This window comes from Xiphophorus hellerii, chromosome 18, assembly GCF_003331165.1.
Source record: "Xiphophorus hellerii strain 12219 chromosome 18, Xiphophorus_hellerii-4.1, whole genome shotgun sequence".
In the NCBI taxonomy this organism is placed as follows: Eukaryota; Metazoa; Chordata; class Actinopteri; order Cyprinodontiformes; family Poeciliidae; genus Xiphophorus; species Xiphophorus hellerii.
Window position 1 is genome coordinate 3,191,314 of NC_045689.1, and position 22,706 is coordinate 3,214,019.

Here is a 22,706-nt window from a genome sequence, read left to right on the forward strand (position 1 = left end):
GCGGATATTTTTCAAAGTGGCCACCATGCTTGTAATGGAGAATATGTAACATCTGCAGCGGTTATTGGCAGTGGTGGGCACAGCTAACCAAAAAGCTAGCTCACAAACCGCTCAGATGAGCTGAGATGACTCTAAACCGATACAGACATAAACAACTGGAAGGCAATCATTCCACACACACAAACAATTAGCAGAGGCTAATGCTAAGCTAATAAAAAATGAGTGGAAGCTAACACAAAACTGCTAAACTGATGAAAAAATAGCAGGAGCTAATGCTAAACACACAAAGAAATGAGTGGAAGCTAATGCTAATTTGATAACAAATTAGCAGAAGCTAACCTTAAAATCATTTTAAAAATGTGCAAAAGCTAATGCTAAACCACTAAGCATATTAAAAAATGTAAAAAGAAATTGTGGAAGCTAATGCTAAACCTACAGAAAGTGGCAACTGCTAAACAGAAATTTAGCATAAGATTAAAAATTAATTGAAGTTATGAACTGATAAAAGAAAAACAAAAAACATTTATGGAAGCTAATATTAAAATGCTAAAACAAAAAATTAGTGGAAGTTAGCGCTAAGCTAAACAAATATATGCTGTTGGGAAGTAACTAGTTACACTTACTCAGTTACATTTAGTTGAGTAACTTTTTTGAAAATATAAAAAACTTTTAGAAGTATTTCTACTCTTGAGTGAAACTTCTGGATTTTTTTACCCAGTGAATGAAAAACAAACATGTTTCAACCAAAAATCCACCAGACAGACACACAGCTGCAGTTTCTGTTAAAGTTTCTGACATTTTTTATTGAAAGAAACGGATTTGGGAAAAAATCTTTGCCTGATTTTTAAAGTTTTTGTTACTTATATAAATTATTGTTACTTTGGTCATTGAAATACCAAAATTTCTACTTAACTTTGTATTTTGATCAGTCTGATGATGTAATTTTTACATATTAAATAATTGATAATTTGATCAGTCAAATACTTTTCACTCTTACTTGAGTAAATTCTTGGCTACTTTTTGCTTTTACTTCAGTAAAAATAAGTTGAAGTACTGCTACTCTTACTTGAGTACCATTTTTGGGTATTCTGGTTAGCATCGGGGCGCCGGGGAACAGGGGGCGCCAAAACGAATGAATTATTTAACAGCTGTTTGTAGATTATATGTCCGCATACACATCAGAAAGCTCTTATCTTGTCTATGCGCACTTGAGTGATTTTTACAGTAGTAATCTGAAAACCAGTTAGCATCCTGCTTCCTGAACATGTCCATCATCCTGATTTCATCCTTTTATCGAGTCGCTCCTGAGGGGAGCAGGAGGTCGCACAGGGCGGGTAGTGTTCGGGCCGTGCAGCTGGACGGGGCAGACTCAAAGGAATCCTTGTTTTGTCACACCGGGAGGAAGAGCGGACCTAACAGGGGACGTTAATGTCTGCAGAGGTGGCTCCTTTTACCGCAGGAAGCTGCGAGGCTCAGGGTGCGTGATAAGGAATGCCAAAAGCAGACAGGCATGATGCGGCTCCTGCGCACTGCGCGTCCAAAGTCTGTGCGCTTAGATTTGCTCAACAGATTACACGAAAGTATTACAGATTTAGAAACAAAAAAAAGAAAAAAAAAAACATGGTGTTTCCCGACACTTTAGTAAGATTACTGTAATGTGAGGCAATATTTCTTTAAAACAGGAAGGGCTTAGGTCACAAGAGATGATGAGACGTTTGACAAGAGGAAAAAGTCACTTCTCCACACTCCTGCAACTGAAGAGAGACTGAAATCTTCCTCCGTCTTTGTTTAAAGCTCCTGGTTTGTTCTGGTTTCACAAATTGACACGGTTTAATTTCATTAGCAACAAATGCGGTTGAAGATTTTATCACGCTTTCGTGGCTTCTTTAAGTTTTGACACACTCACGGATATCAATATCTATAATTGGTTCTGAGGAACAACCATATGAAGGTCATTGTTTTGAGGTTGGGTGTAGAAATCGCTGGGACGTTGTCGCCCCCCAGTGGCGGAGCGGCGAAACTGCAGTCGTGAGTCGTGAGTCGGCAGAAAAGGAGATCCCAGCCGGTTTCCCCCAGGACTCAAACTCCCAGAGTTCAACGCGGCCGGCTCCTCCTCTAGGCTCGTTGCGCCCCGGCGAGCTGCAGCTGTTGCAGCCCCGCCTCAGGCGTGTCTTTCTGCGGCTGCAGGTGGAGATGGAGAGCGTATGGAGCCCGGAAAGGTAAGCGGGTTGGTGGGTTCCTGCTGCCCGGTGAGAGCGTGAGGGGCGAGCCGCCGACATGCGGAGCCGCTGCGCCGCTCCTCGGTGTGTCCAGACCCAGACAGGACCGCTATGGAAGGCCTGACTGCTAGATGTTTACCTCCGGAGGCTTACCGGAGTGCTTATGAGCAAAGCAAGAGGACTGACAGGCTGCAAAGTAGCGAAAATAACAGATCAGAATGTCGGTAATGGCTCAGAAATTCCTCCGAGTATTAGGGTTGAAAAAACAGAGTAAATTTCCACCAAATTTAATATCAGAAATTTTCTAGAAAAAAGGATACTTGTGAGTTTGAAAAGGAAACAAAATTGCTAAAAAAAAATCCAAAATTTTCTAGAAAAAAATGTACATTTTTTGAGTTAGGAAAGTCAAAAACTGGCAGGAAAAAACTCAAATTTCAAGGGATAAATCTCAGAATTTTATTTAGAAAACAGGAAAGTTTTGAGTTTGAAAAGTAAAAAAAAATGCTAGAAAAAAAACTCCAAAATTTTCTAGAAAAAAATATTAAATGTCCCAGAGTTAGAAAAGTTTAAATTTTATTAGTTTGAAAGTAAAAAAATTAAATACATTTCTAGAAAAAAACTGCTGAAAAAACAAAAGATCTGAGATCAATCTGAGATATTTTTGAGAAAAACTTGGAAATGTCAGAATTTGAAAAGTGAAAAATTTTTCCAAAAAAGAGTTTGCTTGAAAAAAAATTGTTCAATTCATCTCTGAAATTTGTTGAAACGTCTAAATTTTCCAAACTCAGAGAATTTCTCATTTCAAAATGTCTTGGGGGAAAAAAACGTGGATATTTCTGAGTGGAAAAGTTGAAAATTTTCTTGACAAAACTCAGAAAAATGTCAAAAGTCAAAGATTGTTGACATTTTGTTTTTTTAAATTAATCTTTAAATTTCTGAAAATGTTTAGACAGCGTCTCACCTGGCAACAGAGTAAAAAATAATTAACATTTTAGTTGTTTTTAACGTTTTATATCAAAATGACTCAGTTTATCATAATTGGCTGGTTGGTTTCTTTGGTTCTGATCCAGACAGCAGAAACACGGATCGGATTTTTAACCCAACAGATTTCAGTTTGATTGAAACTTTCTTATAAGATATTGATCAACTTTTAAACCTGAACATGTTTCTTAAGGCTTTAGCTTTAAACCAGACGACATGTTGGAAGAGAGATCAGTGGAGGCAAATTATATTGGATCATTTTTATTCAGTCACTGTAACTTTGCAGAGAAAGCCGCCATTTTGGAAGCAGCGACTTTTCACCTCATTATTCCTGCAGATTTTAGAAACATCCATCATTTGTCGCCTTGAACTGGATTGTTGATGAACGGAACTGGTGGAGTTAAACTGGCAGAGTTGATCTAAACTGGTGGAGTTAAACTGGCAGAGTTGATCTAAACTGGTGGAGTTAAACTGGCAGAGTTGATCTAAACTGGTGGAGTTAAACTGGCAGAGTTGATCTTCCTTCCTTCGTTCCTTCCTTCCTCCCTTCCTTCGTTCCTTCCTTCCTTCCTCCCTTTGTTCCTCCCTCCCTCCCTTCCTTCCTTCCTTCCTTCCTTCCTTCCTTCCTTCCTTCCTTCCTTCCTTCCTTCCTTCCTTCCTTCCTTCCTTCCTTCCTTCCTTCCTTCCTCCCTTCCTCCCTTCCTTTCCTCCCTTCCTTTCCTCCCTCCCTATTTGTGTCCTGAAGGTCCTAAATCTGGAAAATCGACCCAGTAATTGTTCTGGAAGTTTTTATGTCCAGCCGTTCCTATCATGAATTAATCCTGTTTCTTTTTGGGTTCCTGGTTCTGTCTTGGTTCTGGTTCTGGTTCTGGTCCGTCTCTCTCAGCGTTTGTTCTCTCTAAAGCCGAGTCTTCGCTCCTCTTTCCTTTTATAGCCTTCAGGAAGGAGGGGCGGGTTGTGTGTGTGTGTGTGTATGTGTGTGTGTGTGGGAGTGGCCCACTTCTGCAGACATGGCAACCCGCTGAACCGGGCCGGACCGACCCGGGATGGGATGGAGGAGTCCACGAGGGTTCCTAACCCCTCCTCCTCCTCTCCCTCTGATGAAGAGCCTCCGCCTGCTGTCAGTCTCTCTCACATCGTGGAGAGAGCAGAGGACTCCGGCCGTCCTCCAGCACACACACACACACACACACACACACACACAGCGAAGAGCGAGGAAGAGGAGGGCGGGGGGGACGGATCCGAAACCCGGCTGCCCGGAGAAATAAGACAGGATTTTTTTTCTGTTTCCTCCTGAGGAGCTGAGAGGAAGAGGAAGATGGCAGAAGGAGGAGAGGGAGAAGAAGAGATTCAGTTCCTGCGAACGGTGAGACACAAAACATTTAATTTCCCCAAATCAGCGATTTAATTTATGCTCCAGTTATGATGCTGCAGATTCGCGTTTACGGCACAGAGAGTTTTTACAGCCGAGCTGAAGAATCAGGTCCAGACGACGGCCAGTTACAGCTGGTGGAGATAAAAAAAAAATTAAAACAGGAGTAAAATTCTGACAAAAAAATCAAATATTTTTAAGATTAAGCTCAGAAAATTTCTAGAAGAAACAAAGAAAGTTCTGAGTGTGAAAAGTAAAAAATTTGCTTGAAAGAATTCAGAAATTTTGAGATTATTCTAAAAGATTTTCCAGAAAGAAACAGACGTTTCTGAGCTGGAAGTTAAAGATTTACTTGGAAAAAAAAAATATTTAATTTTAAGATTAGCCTCAGAAGTTTTCTAGGAAAAACTTGAAAATTTCTGAGTTTAAAAAGTTTAAATTTTGTTTTTAATAAAACTAAGAAAATTTTAGACTAAACTAAAAAAGAATTCTTGAAAAACGTTTCTGAGTTCAAAAAGCAAAAAAAAAAATGCTAGAAAGAATTCAGAAATTTTCAGATTAATCTAGAAAAATTTCTAGGAAAAATTTGGGAATTATTTAATTTTGAAAGTTAAAAATCTGCTTAGAAAAAGAAATTTTGAGAAAAATCTCAGAAATCCAAACGTTTCTCCGTGTTTTTATTTCTAGAAAATTTCTCAACTAAAAATCAAAATTGAGTTGTTTTTTCTACCAAATTTTTGACTTTTCAAACTCAGTAATTTCTTGTTTTCTCTTGATTAATCTCAACATTTCTGAGTTTTTTTGCAGCAAATTATTGCCTTTTCAAATCTCATGAATTCTGAGTTATTTGGTGGAAACTTGCTGCTTCGTTTCCAGCAGATGTCTGACTGTTTTCCAGCAGATGTCTGACTGTTTTCCAGCAGATGTCTGACTGTTTTCCAGCAGATGTCTGACTGTTTCCCAGCAGATGTCTGACTGTTTTTGCTGCCTTGACCTGCTTATTAGTTGCTCTCTTTAAACTTCATGGGTCTCATCTCTATCCTCATCCACTTGTTCATGTTCTTCACCTCCAAATGTTTGCGTTGTTTCTCTAAAACCACTTCCAGAATATTCCTGACAGTCGGTGTGGATTTGAGCAGTTAGACAGACAGCGGCTGGTGCATCTGCTAGCATCGTTATCTATTTATATCAGAGGAAAGTGGAGCTGGTCGGTGGGGCGAGAAGCAACAAGCTGCCCATAAGTCTGCAGGGACCAGCTGCCCTGAAGCTGCGCGTCTTTTTGTTGAGATCTGCGCTAAAAGGCGGCCAGGGGGAATCCCCGAGAAACTATCTGAACCAGCTGAGCTGCTGGAGGCTTTCTGTAGCTGGAAGGATGCAGGACGAAAACACGCAATTAATTTAAATTGATCGATAATAAAAAAAAAACATTTGGGTGCTTAAATCCGCTTTTATCAAACTCTAGTTGGTTTGGAGATGCGGACCGAAAAAAGGAACTATGATCCGCCTGAAAACCGATCTCAGTCCAAAAGGAGGAAGCGGACTACAGCGCAGGGCATTCTGGGTAAATGCAACCAAAACAAATGTAGCGTTAGCGGTAGAAATGACTAGTTGTCTTTTACTAAAGACAAAAGAGAAATCCTGATGCTGCTCCGTTTCTGTTTATAGTATAAATAAAAATTTTGTCTTGCTTTTATTTGACTTTGTGTCATTAAAGTAACACAGATCCTGTTTATAGAGGTAACAGCAACTCTTTTTGAGTTTTACAAAATAAAGTACTTTTTTATATATATTAAAATAAAATATAAGTATTTTTTGATTAAATTTGTTTTGAAAATTTAAAAAAATATATTTTTTATTTAAAAAACGTTATTACCTCATTAATAACACACCTTGAGTGTTGATTTGATTCTTTTATAAATGTTTGAGAAATCCTTTCATCTCCATGGAAACCAGTCAGCTGTACAAAACACCTCATTGAATCTAGCCCCACCTTTGAGGACGAAGCTCCTCCCCCATTCAGCTCCTTCAGACTAGCATGTAGCAATTAGCAAAACACCTGGTGGAGCTCAGCAGCTGAGCTGATTATAGGAGCAAAGCTGGTAAAAATGTTTTTAAATGGTTAAAAAGAGGAACCATATTGTGATCACTTTCTGAAGGCGGAGCTTCGGAAAGTTTCTTCTTAAAGAGACAGAAACTCAATTTCAAACCAGGAAGTAATTTTTTAAAGTCATATTTTATAAATATATCATCATTATGACAAATGGATGTAGCATATTTACTTAATTATGCTATAAAATGTCAGAATACAGATTCTTCTGCCCCTTTAAATCAGGGCGTCAGTTGGGAACGAGCTGGACTTAGTGGAGAGAATGCAGATCCAGCTCTTTCTGTTTATACTGGGACCAGCTAGCTTGTAAAACTATCCCTGACACCCCAGTTTAACCCAACACTCCTGCAGGCGCAGGGCTAGCTGCTCTTCTCCCTCTCTAGAAACCATTCGCTCTCCATCCTTCAGACCTGCAACGGCTCCAAACCTGCCACAGTCTTGCTGCAAGGCAGCAGCGCTAACCACTGCTAGCCAAAACCAAAATGTTCAAAATGATGCTTTTCAAGGCCATCATCTATTAGATCTGTCAGGTTTGTACTGGTATAACTGACACCCAGAGGGACTCTGTTGTAGTGACGTAAATAAACAACTTTTATCTGTTTTTTATTCCCATAGTGGAAATCTGCCTGAAAGCTGGATTCATATTTTCTGTTTCTTCTGCTGCTGTTTGTTTGCAGATGTTTTAGAGTAAAGCTTTTTTTTTTTTAAAGATATATTTTACCAACATGCTGACTCACCATGAATCATGATGCAAGTTTGAGTCAATTAAAACGGACATTGACATTTTTTTTAGACTTTTCTGCAGTAAAATAAGTGTTCAGGTCTGAAATAATTAATCAGATTAACCTACTAACTATTAATTTAGTAATGAAATAATTATTAACTGGAGCATACAAACTTCAAAAAGGATTACCCTAAACCAAAACTGAACAAAAAATATATACGTTTTGGATTTGTGATTAAAAAAAGAAGTTTTTTCTATAAATATATTTTCACCAGAACCCCTCTAGTTGTAGTTTTAACTTCACTTGGTTCAAATTCTATTTAAAAAAAATCTCATATTAATCCCCTTTTGCTATTAAATAATTAATTGATTAATCAAATGATAAACTACAAGTTCTGTGAAGTATTTTTTTAGCTGCAGATTCGTCCTTTGCTGCAAATGATCAAGCATAAACTAAATTAGTTACAAGAATAAAAATAGATTAGAAATAAAAAATTATTTTATTTTTAACATTTTTAAATGTATTTGAATGTATTCTTAATATTATACAAAAAAGGTTTAAGAGAGTAAATAAAAAACTTGCAGAATGTGCCAGTTCTTTTTTTATTGTCAGAATAATCAAGTACTAAAATGATCATCAGCTGCAGCGCTACATTTGATTAGGGGTATTGGTAAAAAATCAGAAAACTGATTAGAGTTTATAAATTCATCACTTTGGATGAGAACTTGAGCTAATTATTGTAAACTGATGTGTCAAATCTTAGCAAAGTCACATTTATACGGAGGGCTGATCCTGCCAAAATTGGCTATAATTATAGAAATGAATAAATGACTTGATAAAGATATTAATGTGCCAAATATTGCATCCACAAACTAAAACAAATAAGAACTTTCATACTTTATTTGATTAATCAGTGTGACATAAATTAATACTTATCATTTTAATTAATTTAACTTTATCAATATTTAATTTTCATTTTTATTATCAACTGTATTGTTTTATTAGTTTCCTTTTTGAGATTTTGGACACAAACTACTTACAATAATTTAACAATAAATTAGCATTTATTGTTAATGGCTATAAAAGAATGAAAATAAAAACGTGAAGTTAGTTTAAAAAAAAAATTGTGCCCAGTTTTAAAACTTGAAATTCATTTTATTGGGGAAATTCTGATGCAACAGCAGCAATCAAAACACATAAATTCACACAAAAATAATAAAATAAAAAATATATAAACAGAGTAAATAACATGCTGTATAGTAAAGGTAAAATTTCAATATAAATACTCTGCTGTTTTCAAAAATAGCATATTTTGATCTGATATAATGTGAAAATGAATAGGATAATTTAAAAGAATTGTGCTAAAAACTGACTATTTACAATAAGTGAATAGTAAGCATTTGTCTTTAAAATGTTTTATATGTTATTGAATCATCAAACTGGTGCAAAGTTCAGTTTTTCAGTGTTGCAGGAGCTTCTTTAGAAATTTGGACGCTTATATATATTAGTGTCCAAATCTGAGTCGAGAGAAGCGGCTTTGTTGTCCATTGTTGTTGTTTGTGGATGTAGCTTGTGTGTCAGATTTATGGGCGTACCAGAAACGAGTGAACACAAAGGTTCCACCCGGACTTTTATAATGAATGTGATTAATTGCGCTCAAATTTTTAACGCGTTAAAATCTATAAAATTCATTAATCAAAATTAACTCTTTTAAGTTCAGGTGTTGGTTTTAATATGTGAGTGTTTAATAATAAAATAAACTTTTACTGTGAGCTTCACACTCCTCTCTTGTAAACAGTGAGCTGTTTTTATTAGCTCTGTTCTCCTAAAATAGTCAAGGACTGTGACTCACAGAAAGACAAGTGTGTCCTCCACATGTTCAGCAGGATTTTATGCACATTTCTCCACCAACAGCCTGACTTTCCACTGCTCTGCTGTGTCACTTCTTCACATTTGCCACGTAAATCACGCCGGTGAGTGAGTTTAAGGGGACATTCAAGCTGCAGCCCATAACAGCAGAGTCTTTTTTTAGCCAGCTACTATAACTGCACTCGATCTGGAGGGAAAAACCAGAGGAGTTGATGTCCTACTTGTCGCCGCCCTTTGGGAAACGTGGTGTGCCCATAGATAGGGATGTGTTTCTGTGGCAAATTAACGTGATCAATACAGAGCAGCTAATTCCTACTGAGCCCTGCCGTTAGCTTAGCAGTGGTGATATTAAAGGAGACAGATTTCATGCAAATTCAAAACTCCAAACATTTGCAGAGAAGTGTTTTATTATTATTGGATATACATTTTAATTTGCCATACCAATGAGGGCACAGCTGGGGTACTTGCTACAGTTGCACCGACAACAGGGATGACCAAAGTGTGGTCCGGGGGCCGTTTGCGGCCCTCTGGAAGGTTTTGTTTGGCCCCTCAGAGAGATTTTTACAGGCAAAATTAAATCTCCATAAACATTTTTTAGCTGTGAAACCAAGTATGTTTTTTTATTGAAAATGTTTCTGTTTTTATTGATTATACTGCCCAACTTTTTTTAAACCTAATGTTTAAAAAAATTTAAAAATAAGAGGACAATCAGCTCAAAAAATATTTATTTTATAATAATATAAATTATTAATACACTTAATATTTATTTTATTTTGTTAAAATATTTACCTGTCATTTATTACAGCAACTGTGCAATACTTTGATTACATTTCCATCTGCAATGATTTACAGTCATTTTGTACAAAAAAAATTAAAATATTGCATATTTGTTAGAGATAAAAAAACAAAGATCTTATGAAATACATGTTTCCAGTTTTAATTAAAAGAAAATTTGTGCCCTTCAAGTAATCTCAGCTAATGGTAAAATCTTTCTAAACCCCTGACCTGAGCAGTTTAACGTTGGGCATAAATCTATGGCTGGGCGATAAAACAATAATTATCTATGGATCAATATCAATAGAAAATTACTCCGATATAATTTTGATAATTTCACTGAACTTCGATCTAGAGCCGCATGGGATTATGGGTAATATCGGCAGAGGGAAGTCTTTATTTAGCTAGCTCATGGCTGGCCTAATAAAGTTGGTAGAATCAACTAACTCACTCTCTCACTCTCTGGTTGCCTAGCAACGACCTACTGAGTGACCAGTAGTTTCAGGTCCCCCCCCCCCCCCCCCCAACTCTGGTTACCTAGCAACGACCCACTGAGTAACTTCCGCAGGACTTTCAAATTTCCACCCGACATATTTGGACGTTTTTCACTTCAGCAATTAATTTCTACTGAACAAAAACATAGACTTTTTTTTTTACAGCAATAAAATTTGTAAGTTATTGTAGATCCAAAGATTCAAATTGTTCAGCGTCTGTTTTTTTCCAGGCTCAATTGAAGAAAGCTGAAAAATATTTATTCTATTCAGAGCAATAAAAACAGGATTTATTTCACTCTTCATGTGAAAACATTTTCTGTTTCCAGCTACATTTTAATAATTAAAAATGTTGCTGCTTTAGTGTTTAAGTCAATGGATAGATGTGGTCCCATCTACAATAAAATGAAAGAGAAATTAGAAAGTTTGGTTATTAAAAGATCATTTTTTGTGTGTGTTGTAGCTGACATTGTTGTGAGATGTGAGTTTGTGGATCAAAGTTTTGTCCTAATTTAAGAAAAGGTCTTCACCTTCATCAATTACCTGCACTGGTGTGACAAATTTTTATTATTCAGGGGCCAAACAAAATCAGTCCAAGGGCCACAATTGGCCGCCGGGCCGCATTTTTAGAGTGAGCCTTGACGACGGAGGAGCGTCTAAAATGTGGGGATTTCCTTTGAGACTCTCAAATATCCTACTGGAAGTGAGAATCTATGACGGTCAGCTTCACCTACTTTACTTTTGGGAGTTTCTACATCTACAGACCAAACATCATATCTGCAACACGTTATTTAATAATTAATATTTAATTCCCATTTGGGATCAATAAAGTATTTTTGAATTTGAATCGGAGGATGTTTTCACATTTTCACTTTCTTAGATTAATCTCAAAATTTCTGACATTTTTCTAGCAAATTTTTGACGTTTTGAACTCAGAAATTTTCATGTTCTTTTCTAGAAAATCTTTTAGATTGCCAAAATTTTCAGCATTTTCAGCTACTGCACTTCTCTTTAACTCTACACTGTTAAACAAACCAAACTAATAGAAAACCTGCCCCCTCCCCCTCAAAATTAGGGCCGTTGTTCCAAGAACTAGTGAAGGAAACGACATGAGAACCTCAAAGAAAACACTGAGCGTAAAATGTAAACAAAAACGGAGCAGTGTCAGATTTTAGCGGTTGGAGGATTTCTCCTTTGGTTTTTGGTAGAAGACCACAAACCATTTTCAGCGTTAGTGCTACCCAGAATGCACTGCGCTGTAGTCCACTTCCTGCTTTTGGAGCGTTCACATACGCATTCAAACTGCACCAGAGTTCATCTCAACCAAACCAAGATCAAACCGAGGGTAACAGTTAGCTTTTTTAGTTGGAGTCATTTGTAAACGAACCAGACTTTCTAATTAAACGAACTAGAGTTCAGTTAAAGTGAACTAACCAGGGTGGGAATAGGTATGGAGCTCTTTTCTACCCAAATTTTACCATTTTACCAAAGTTGAAAATGTCACCTCCATGTTGAAACCAAATGTTGCCCAACGCTGCCATACGGAGGAAGGAATTGTTGCATTTCTCTTGTTCTGTAACACCAGAGTTAAAGCAGGAGAAACATCAAACAGTGCGGACAGTTTTATTCCAGCCGTATTTCAGGCGCTCTCTGTTTATAGTCGAAGGTTTTGGTTTGTCATGATGGCGAAGGTTAAAGTCACAGACGGACGTAAAGCATCGGCTTTAGAAGTGCTGAGCCGAGGAGATGAACACATCCGGATCGGGTCAGGAACGCAGATCTGCTGCAGCTGTTAGTCTGCCTGAAGCTTAGACAATAAACAGGTGTTCAGCACACTCTGCAAATGTGTGTGGGTGTGGGTGTGTGAAGAGCAGTTAAAATGACTTAACTGTTACGCTGCGTCCTGCAGTAATCTGGTTTTCTTTTCCTGTTTTATCTCTATTAATTCAATAATTAGTCGAGTAACATGAACCGTCTGGTTTTATCCCTTATTTAGACCCGACTTTCCACAGCTAAACTTGAACTGGGTGACGTTGCTCCCTCGCCTTCTTCAAATCTAACAAAAATTGGTGCCGCTACCATTTTAAAGATATTATTGAATGTTTCCAGAGGTCAGGAAAGGTCAACTAACCCCCACATTTTCTTCAAATCAGAGTTGGTGTCAGTCAAGCTAAAACTGCCTTCTGATGAGTTTTGGTTTGAACATATCAGGTAGAAAGTTTTTTTTATCTTAAATGCAAAATGTATTTATTTTTCTAGATTAAGTTTCTCCTTAATTACTGCTGGGAAGATGTTTTTTTTAACAAATGGCCTTTTTTTTTACAATTAATAGTTAAATTATTTGACAATTATTTCAATAATTGTTATGTAATAATAATATATAATCAAGATTAATACAATTAATTGTTTCTAGTTGCTTTTAGGCTGATGCACGGTAGGAACAAACGTTTGTGCAGCAAAAATTTGTTTGTGCTTCTATCATTTTAAAGATATTAATAAATGTTTTCAGAGGTCATGAAAGGTCAACTAACGCCGCATTTTCTTCAAATCAGACAAAATTGGCAACAATCAACTCGACTACGTTTGTTCAGCAACATTTTTTTGTTTGTGCTGCGTTTGCTTTGAAGATATTAAAGAAAGCTTAAAGGTCAAAAGGTCAACCAGCCCTCCCATAGTACCCGAATCTAACAAAATTGGTGTCAGATTTACAGCAAAAGTTTTGTTTGTGCTGCTACCATTTTAAACATTTTAATAAAAAAGTCTCCGGAGGTCATCATCAATACCTTCAAAGCAAAAGCAGCACAAAAACAATTTTCTACGGCACAAATGTAGCTGAGTTGATTGACACCAAATTGGTTTTGATTTTGTAAATGTGGGGGTTGGTTGACCTCTGATGACCTCTGGAAACTTAAAAAAAATGATAGGGGCACAAATCAAACTTTTCTGCACAAACGCAGCACAAACAATTGACACCAATTCTGTTAGATGTTGCGGTGCTGGTTGACCTTTTAACCTCTAAATTGTCATTAATATTTTCAAACCAAAAGCCGCTCAGCACAACAACTACGTTTATTATATTATACTATATTGTATGTTATTATATTATGTTATATAAACATTTTGTTTAACCAAATAGGTTTGTATTTTTTACTTTAATTTCAAAAATCAAAAAAACATTTCTTTGTAAAGTAAAAAACATTTTTCCATTTGTTCTGTTGCATTAATCCTGCGAAATTTGTGTGAAAAACTAATTTATTTGAGGAAAACAAATAAAAAATAAATACACGTGACTCATTTCAGCATATTTGCAGATATTTGTACATTTTCCCCTTTAATTCTGCTGCTGGTTTCAGTCGGGATGTTTCAGTTTCATGTTTCTGCTTCAGCCATTCATGAGGGACTACATTTTTAATCTCAAAAAGTAAATAAGTATTCCTAAACTGCAACGTCTACACTATTTATTTTTTTCATGTTGCATGTCATTTCATAAAATCTTGATTTCTGTTGAGATAAATACAGAAACTGCTAACAGGCTACTTATTTTTAGCATATTTCTAAAGGTGTGCCGCTAACGGTGGTCGCATGTTGGATCAGCTCTGATCTGTTATTTTGCTTTTAGATAGTTGTTACGATGCGTAACCGTGGCAACAAGGTAGCGTTTCAAAAGCTCAAATGATACCTGAACTATGACTATGAAAATCCCAGAGCTGTTGAAAAGGTTTCAGAGCAGAGAGAGACGGAGGAAGTTCAGATCATCTCTTCCATCGATCAGATAGAGATTTAAAGAGGAGTGGCAAAAGCAAAGGAGGTGGATTAGCAGCTGGGTGTCATCCAGGACAGATTACCGCTGAATATAATCTCTTGCTGTCTGGATTGCATGTAGCTACATTAATGAGACTCTTAGAGTCACAGTCTTAAGTCAGAGGCTTATTCAAATTTGTTGCAAGACTGACTGCTACTGGAGATCCTTCCTTACAGCGTGAATGACTCTGTTGAAGACACTTCCATGATATGTGTTATAATTTAATTTGCCTTTTGCTCTATTTTTGAGTTGGATATGAATCCAACCATCCAGCTGGTGTTGAAACCGTTATATGGTGACTTTAGTAAAACTTTTTGGGTGGAAATCTTAGGATGTTTTCACGGTAAACCCAGTTCGATTTGGGACCAGAATTTTTTTAAATTTTCAACTGCTGCGGTTCTCTTTCACACTGCACTGTGTCAAACAAACCAAACTAGCTGAAAAACCTGTTCCCTTCCTCGCCTGTGGGGGCGCTGCACCAAGAACCACTAAAGGAAACGACACAAAAACCTCTAAAGAAGACACTGAGCTGACTTTGTTCCTCACAGAATGTAAACAGAAATGGAGTGGAATCAGATTTTAGCAGTTGTACGATTTCTCTTTTTCATTTTGGTTAAAAACCACGAGGCTTTTCTGCCGCTAGTGCTAGGCTAACGCGTTTGTTTTGGTTGTATATACCCAGAATGCCCTGTGCTGTAGTCCACTTCCTGCTTTTAGAGCGGACTAAGCAGTGATAGTAGCTCATTCTTTGCCGATGTCAAATTTATTTACATACCCTTTTAAAAACAGGTTAAAGCTTCACCAAAGTGCCTTAGAAAGACATAAAAAACTATAAAATCACAGTAAAATACAACAACAAAAAGAATAAAACTAAAACATCACAACAAAAAAGCTGCAGTTGAGCCGATCGGTGAGCAGATCTAATCTGGAAACGTAACTTTTTCCAGTCAACAGGCGAAACCACGGAGAAAACTTTAATGCTAACAAAATGCTAACTTTTCCAAAGGTTAACTTTTATTTTTGTGATAGACCAAATTCAGTTTTAACTATTTAAAAGAATAATAAAAGCATGTATAAGCAATAGGCAGTTGATAAATTAATTGCATGATAAATTTAAAGGATCTCCATAATTTCCATTCTAGTGATTAATATTTTTATTTATGGTTTCGGTTGTGTGTGGTTTTTATTTCCACTTTTATTTGTTATTTTTGTGTTTTATGTTGGGTATTTAAGATATCTTCCTATTCCAGTGTTAATTTTTATTTACAAAATTAACATTTATTAATCTTTGAGAGGACAAACATGCATTATAATCCCATTATCGACACATTATTTGAAAATAGTCTCAAAATAACAATATTATTGTTTATTATCCAGCAAATTATTTATTGTGACAGGCCTAAATATGTTTTCTTGTGAATTGAAATAAATCCCTTTTATATTTTGCTGCTAACTGAAGCCTTCGGGTCAGCAGACCGCTTTGAATCTTCTTTTAAAGAACTGGATTAATGCCAGCGGGAATCATTTATTTATGCCTGGACTTTCTTTGCTCTGCTGCAGTCTGCTCACATCGCCGCGTTTTAAAGGGCAAACGGTTGTTGAAGCTTTGATGTTTGGCAGTTTGTAGCAGAGGCGAAGGCAACGCTCAATACAACCTTAGATTTGAGTGGAAATCATGAATTTATGCTATTAAAATGAATTATTCATGATTTTGTTCTGATTCAAAGGAAGGTTTTGTAAAAACTTTGATATTAGGTATATTTTTAGCCCTAAGTTTATTGATTTTTTTCTCCTTTTGGTGGATATTTTCTTTGATCTTGTGGATTTACCAGCTTGTTGTCCTAATTTTCTCAGTGACGCGAGCGACTCTCTGTTAGCCGCTCTTCATCATCCGAGACCTCGGAGCATCCGCTGGTCAGCAGAAGGAGGAAACGTGATAGTGACAGGTGCAGGCGGCTAAAATAGGAGCAGAAGAAGAAGAAGGGGGGTGCGGCGTGTGAGAAAAAGAGGCAACGGAGAGATAATAAGATAATATGGCATGAGAAGAAGAATCTGCAACAAAAGCAGAGGCTTTAAAATAAAATGTTGCAGAGTTGGGTGATTTATCGTCGGTGCATCTAAAATTGGATTTTTATTTTACTTTATTTTATAAAGTTTCTGCAGAGACAACTTGTTTCATCTGGTAGATCTTTAAATGGAGGCACTGAAACACTTTCTGCCTCATTTTTCAGTTCTAAATATCAGAGTTGGGTAGTAACTGGTTACATTTACTCACTTACATAAACTTTGGATAATATCAGAAATGTTCTAGAGTTTGATAAGTCAAAAATGTGAAAAACTCAGAAATGGAGTTTAATCTAAAAACTTTTCAAGAAAAAACAAAAAAGCGTGAATTTCTCAGCTCGAAAAGTCAAAAATTTGCAACAAAAAAGAATTTTGAGATCTGAGAAATAAAAAAAAGACATTTCTGAGTTCAAAAGTTAATCAATTAAAACTTCAACCTCAGAAAATTGCTAAAAGTCAAAAGCACTTCAGTTTGGAAACTGAAATTTGGGTTTTTTTTTCCATAAAATTTTTCTAACTTCTCAATTTTTCAATTTTTAAACACATTTTTGACTTTTCAAACTCAGTAATTTGTAAAAAAATAAAATAAAATAAAATAAATCATGAAAATTTGAGTTTTGAATGTTGACAATTTTTTGATTTTTCACAAATAAAACTCAGAAATGTTCTTTTTTTTTTTTTGAGAATTTCTGCAATTAATCTCAAAATATGAATTGAAATGTGCAGAAATGTACCGTATTTTCTGCACTATAAGGTGCACCTAAAAACCTTCAATTTTCTCAAAAGCCGACAGTGCGCCTTATAATCCGGTGCGCCTTATATATGGACCAATATTGAGCCACAGCAGGTCTCGCAACTACGGTAAGCAGCCGCCAACTTCATTTCCCCCGTAGAAGAAGAAGCGCGCGGTGCAGGCTGGGTTTTGTGTAAAGACCCCAAAATGGCTCCTATTAAGAGACACGCTTACGATGCAGTTTAAGCTCAAGGCGATCAGTGATGCAGTAAAACACGGGAACAGAGCAGCAGCCAGAGAATTTAACATGAACCAATCAAAGGTTATAGCGGAAGTGGATATATATTGTGATTGCACTAACGTTTGATTTACCGTAACAGTATCAGACTGTTTTTTACGTGTTTATTGAATCGAGGAAAAGTTCCCCTCCACTATATGTTATACCTTGCTGTTGTTAAAAGATAAACTGTGTCACCAAAATACCACGTCACTGACTTTACCTCGGGGAAAATAATAAAACAGTTTATTCATTTTGGGAATGAAGGGAGTTTTCAGAACGCTGGTTTGTAATTTATTAATAAAGTTTGACTGACCTATCTGACTATTTTGTTGACATTCCCTTTAGCGCAGCTCCATCTAATGGATGCATAACGTAACCCCAGCCTCTACTGTAGCGTCTATTCTATGCGCCTTATAATGTGGTGCGCCTTATAGTGCGGAAAATACGGTACTCTTTTTATATATATACAATAGGCCTGTTACATGGTCATATAAATGCCGGGGTGCGAACCGTTCCTAAACACCTCGGTCAACCTGAAACACTGCAGCTTGGCCATCCGCTCCGTTCATCCGACCTTTGTGATTTCTGCTGGATTCGCTCATTAAGCCGCGCTGACGCCAGCCGCCCCGACCCATCGATTAACTTTCTGCCACCGTAAGAAGAGTCGGAACCAGCACATCGCTCTGCATGTGGGTGGAGGAGAGGAACTGTTAAAGGAGGCAGAATGGTGACGGGGATTCCCTCCTGACAGACGCGGCTGTAAAATCAGCGGTTTCCCGCCGTGTTTCCCCCCTCGGTGTGACGTCGCAGGCCTCAGAGAGGGGAAATCCTCCACTGCAGCGTCTGCTTTCCTCCAAAACCCAAAGTGTTCACCACATAATGAAGAGATTTTATTTTATTACCTAAATCTGAACAAGGAAAATATTTTTAACCTGGATTTCCTTGCAGATGCATCTCAAAATATTAGAATATTGTGTAAAAGTTACATATTTTTTGCCAGTGGTGTAAGAAAGTAATTTGGATTTTTCATGATTATGCAGAAATGTTTCAGCGTTTCAGAAAATTAGAATCAATCAAAAATTGGACATTTTAATCACAAATATCAGGATTTCCAAAAGTATTTACTAAGCCTGTCACAATAACAATTTTTGCTGGATGATAAATTGCTCCATAAGTTAAGATAAACGATAATATTGTTGTTTTGAGACCATTTTCAACTAATATAATGGTAAGAACACATTCTCAAAATAAATAAGCTTCAAGTTCTAATGAACATTTAACAGATCCAATATTGTTTGAATTCTATTTGCTTAAATATTTATTTAAATAGCCGAAACAAATAAAGCAGCAACTGGTGATTCTTGAGAAGAGGTCAAAACATGTCTGCTGGATAAAGCACAAAATTTGAATAATTTTTAATAGACCTCACCCAGTCAAATATTTTTTTATTTTATGCAGTAGGTGGATGGTGAGGCTGAACCTCCCAGGAAATTTTAACCCATTTTGTCTCATATCTGAAGGGTCACAGATTTACTCTGTTACTGCCCACCTCTGCAAATACGTCAGATAAATAAAAAACTCTGTTTATAATTTGATTTGTGTATTATTAAATCTTTTTTCCTGATTCTGTTCTCAACAGTAAATTAGGCTGCAGTTACTCTGCTCTATTAAAACTGGCACTGCGTCATCATCATCCAGGCCAAATAACAACATCTGTGCTGTGATTTTTCTTTCAGCTTAAAGTTTGCAGATTTTTTAACACCATTTATGAAAGCTTCCGTGAGTAACGCTGCTTTTCTCTAAGGAGAACATGGAATGATTGAATGAGGATTTTGTCGCGCCTGTTTGCCCCCTCCATGTTTTTTTGGGCATCGTTCCCGCTTGTGTGCGCCGTCAAACGGCCCTCATGGTTATTTCCTCTATTTCAATCGGCTCTTTAATTGCCCCCATGCAGACTGACTGGGGTGTTTGTTTGTCTGAGTCTCTGCCACATTGTCCCTTCCTCTACCTTTGACCCCCACTAACACATAGCTACAATCTTTTAGCCGCTGAGAGATAGCAGTGTTCGTTTGCTAACACGCACTAGCATGTTGACCAGATATTGAATGTGTTTCATCAGGCAACTAATTATGAAAGTTCAGTTAGTAGATCTGATCTCAGCCACGATATTTAGACTTTTACTCAATAGTTTGTACTTGTTTTTGGTTCCATCAGAGGTGAATAAAATGAAAATAATGACTAAACAGGTTATGTGTTTGAATAGATTTGTATATTTTGGACATGATGTGATTCTCTTTAGCTTTTTCTTTTGCCTGATTTTGATTTTTTTTTGTTACTTATATGAATTAAATTTTGGTCCTTTAAAATACCAAAATTTCCACTTAGCTTTATATTTTGGTCCATTTGATGATATAATTTTTAAATATTAAATGATTGATAATTTGATCAATTACTCAGTACTTGAGCATTACTTTTTATCAAATACTGTTTTTACTCTTACTTTTTATTTCTTGGACAGCTATTTTTTATTTTTACTCGAGTATAATTATTGAGTCACTTCTGCCACTGACTTATGCAAACAGTTCAAACAAACCAAAACGTTTCTCCTGTCCACCATCTTCCCTTCTTGATGTTTCGTAGAATCATTTCTGTTTTCTCGCCTCCTGTTCGCTTTTAGCAGCTCTTGATTTGACCGTTGAGCGCCGTAGCTCATGTCTGCAGTGAAACGGAGAGGACACATTGCTCCAGTTTGTGAAGTGCATAGCAGGAAATGCGAGGACAGGACCAAGGAGACATTTCTAGGCTGAGAGGAGATAGATGATAGCCCTTTCAGAGGAAGAGGACGCTCTTCGGCCAAATAACCTCCAGAGGCCTTTAGGCTGGAAAGGAGAAGGAGATATTATGAGGTCACTGATGGACATTAAGTTGTATTAACCTGTAATGAGCTGCAAACAGCTTTGTCTGCCTGTGGGTTTAACTTTTAAGGGGAGCTATTGTGCAAAATTCACATTTTTGTTCTTCAATTTGCATCTCTACTGATTCCAAAAGCAGCTCAAGCGCTGAACAACAAAGAAACACTCAGTCCTTTTTTGGCAATAAGCTGAAAACAAGCAGCTTCAAATCCTCCCAATTGTTAAGTCAGATTCAACTGTGCGGTTACCTAGCAACCCTGGCAAGTCCAGCCTGGTCACTTAGCAACCAAAGCAGAGCTCCAGCAGGTTTGGTTTTATGGCTGTACAATGGCTGCTGGAAAAGACACGTGTTTCGTTGCTGATCTAACATCCAGAAACAACTTGCTGCATTCTTGTTGGTTGTGCAGGAGGCTCCACTTATGCTTTTCAAAGATGCATGGTTGTAAAATTACTAGGGCTAAGACAATTAATGGTGATTAATTATGATTAATCTCCATTAATTGATTATTGAAATAATGGTCAACTAATTTAGTAATTGATAAATTGCTAACTGGAGTTTGTAGAATCAAAAAAGATCATTTGGGGGAAAAAGACATTGAGAGCAGTAAGAAAATATGAGTTATAACATTTAATCTCCCTTTGGGATCAATAGAGTCAATACGATTTTTAAAATATGATTAATAATCAGAATAATCAATAGGTTGATTACTAAAATAATTAGTTGCTGCAGCCCTACTAATCACCCAGCTGTTTACAGCTATTTTCTTGTACGAATGTAAACATTTAATCAAGGGGCGTGGCCAACAACAGCTTATTAGGATTTAAAGTGACAGTGACGCCCTAAAACATCTCAGTCTGAAAGGAGCTCAGAATAAGCAGAACTGAGACTAAAATCTCATTATCTAAGAAGGATTTTGAGCAAGAAATGTAATGATCATATTTTGTTCAGCACATAGACCTATCCTAAAGTGTTCAAGGAAGCATAATAGGTCACCTTTAATAACATATTAAGGATCCTGTGTCACCAGGATCATTGTTTCTTCAGGTAGAAGAGAGAACGATTGGATAAAAGGGTAAAAAGTCTCGACTTGGTCCAGGAGTGTTTAGCCGTTTAGCCAGAGAGGAACATTAGGGAGATGCTTCCACTTTGATGAGACTTTCGTTGATGAGGGTTAGCAGCTGGGAATGCTGCTGTCAGGTGTTGGTTTCACACAGGACGGGTGTTTATTGCTGCCTTCACACCAGTCTGTGGCACCTCCAGGGATTGACAAGGGAAACAATTACACACTGTTAGTATTAGCATTCGAGCTGCTGGCGTCTCCTGCGGTTTGCAGCAGCGGCGTCCTGCATGTTTTTTTCTCTTCCTGGTGGTATTTGATTCAGGTGTGAACCAGAGATCTAAAACGTAAACGATGCCGGACATTGAAAACTGACTTTGGACACTTCAGTCTTCTGACCTGACCAGTTAAACTTTATCAGCTGATTTCTCTGCTTTATGCCGCTCGCAGTGTCAGATATGTTACTGATTTCTTTTTCTTAATCTGTTTTTCTGCAATAATTTACTGTATAGTTCCCAGTCCGTCTTTTTCTATGTTTAACACAAATCCACATTTTGTAAATTTTTTTGAAAACGTGACTCAGTTGCGTATCCAAGTCCTATATGTCTAATTCTAAACACCGTTTAGGTGTTTTCTGTTATTTTCTTACCAAGTATTTTCTAGTTTCTAGTGGAAATATCTTATTACACTTGAAATAAAACAAAAGTAATTTTTCAGCAAGACATAGAAACTTGTCTTAAGCGAATAATTTCTTAATATTGATGAAAAGTACTAATTACACTGGCATTTAAATGACATTTTTCCCATGTTATAAGTGAAATAATCTGTCAGTGAAACTAAAACTGGGTTGCTAGGTTACGGGCTGGGCTTGGCTGGGGTTGCCAGGTAACGGCGGAGTAGAACATCCTACCGGTGCAACTAGAAAGTTTTTGTCAAATTTAAAGAATTATTGACTTAAATCTAGCTTCTGTCTTGCTGAAAAGTCTATTTTTTGTTTTAAAGGTTTTGTTGGCTCTACTGGCCTTTATTTGAAAATAGTTTGACAGGAACAGGTTAATGAGAGAGGGGGAAGACATGCGGCAAATGTCACCAGGCCGGGAATCGAACCTGCGACCACCGCAACGAGGACTAAGGCTTCAATATGTGGGTCGTGCTTTGCCACCACAGCACCCGAAAAGTCTATTTTAAGTTAGTTTTTTCTTATTTTAAGTGTACTGAGATATTTGCACTAGAAACTAGACTAAAATCCTTGGTAAGATTTGGTGTTTTTGCAGTGTATTCTGCTATTACACCTGAATTTTACCTGTGGGACAATTTTA

The 22,706-nt window shown here is 36.9% G+C and overlaps 1 protein-coding gene across 1 annotated transcript in view; it reads left to right on the forward strand.

Moving 5' to 3' along the window:
- Window positions 1–4,320: 4,320 nt before the first annotated feature.
- Window positions 4,321–22,706, forward strand: part of LOC116737627 (ryanodine receptor 1) — a 122,983-nt gene continuing 104,597 nt past the window's right edge. The window contains 1 exon segment of the mRNA XM_075074343.1: window positions 4,321–4,566. Within this exon segment, the coding sequence (XP_074930444.1) occupies window positions 4,519–4,566 (48 nt within the window). The 5' untranslated portion in view covers window positions 4,321–4,518.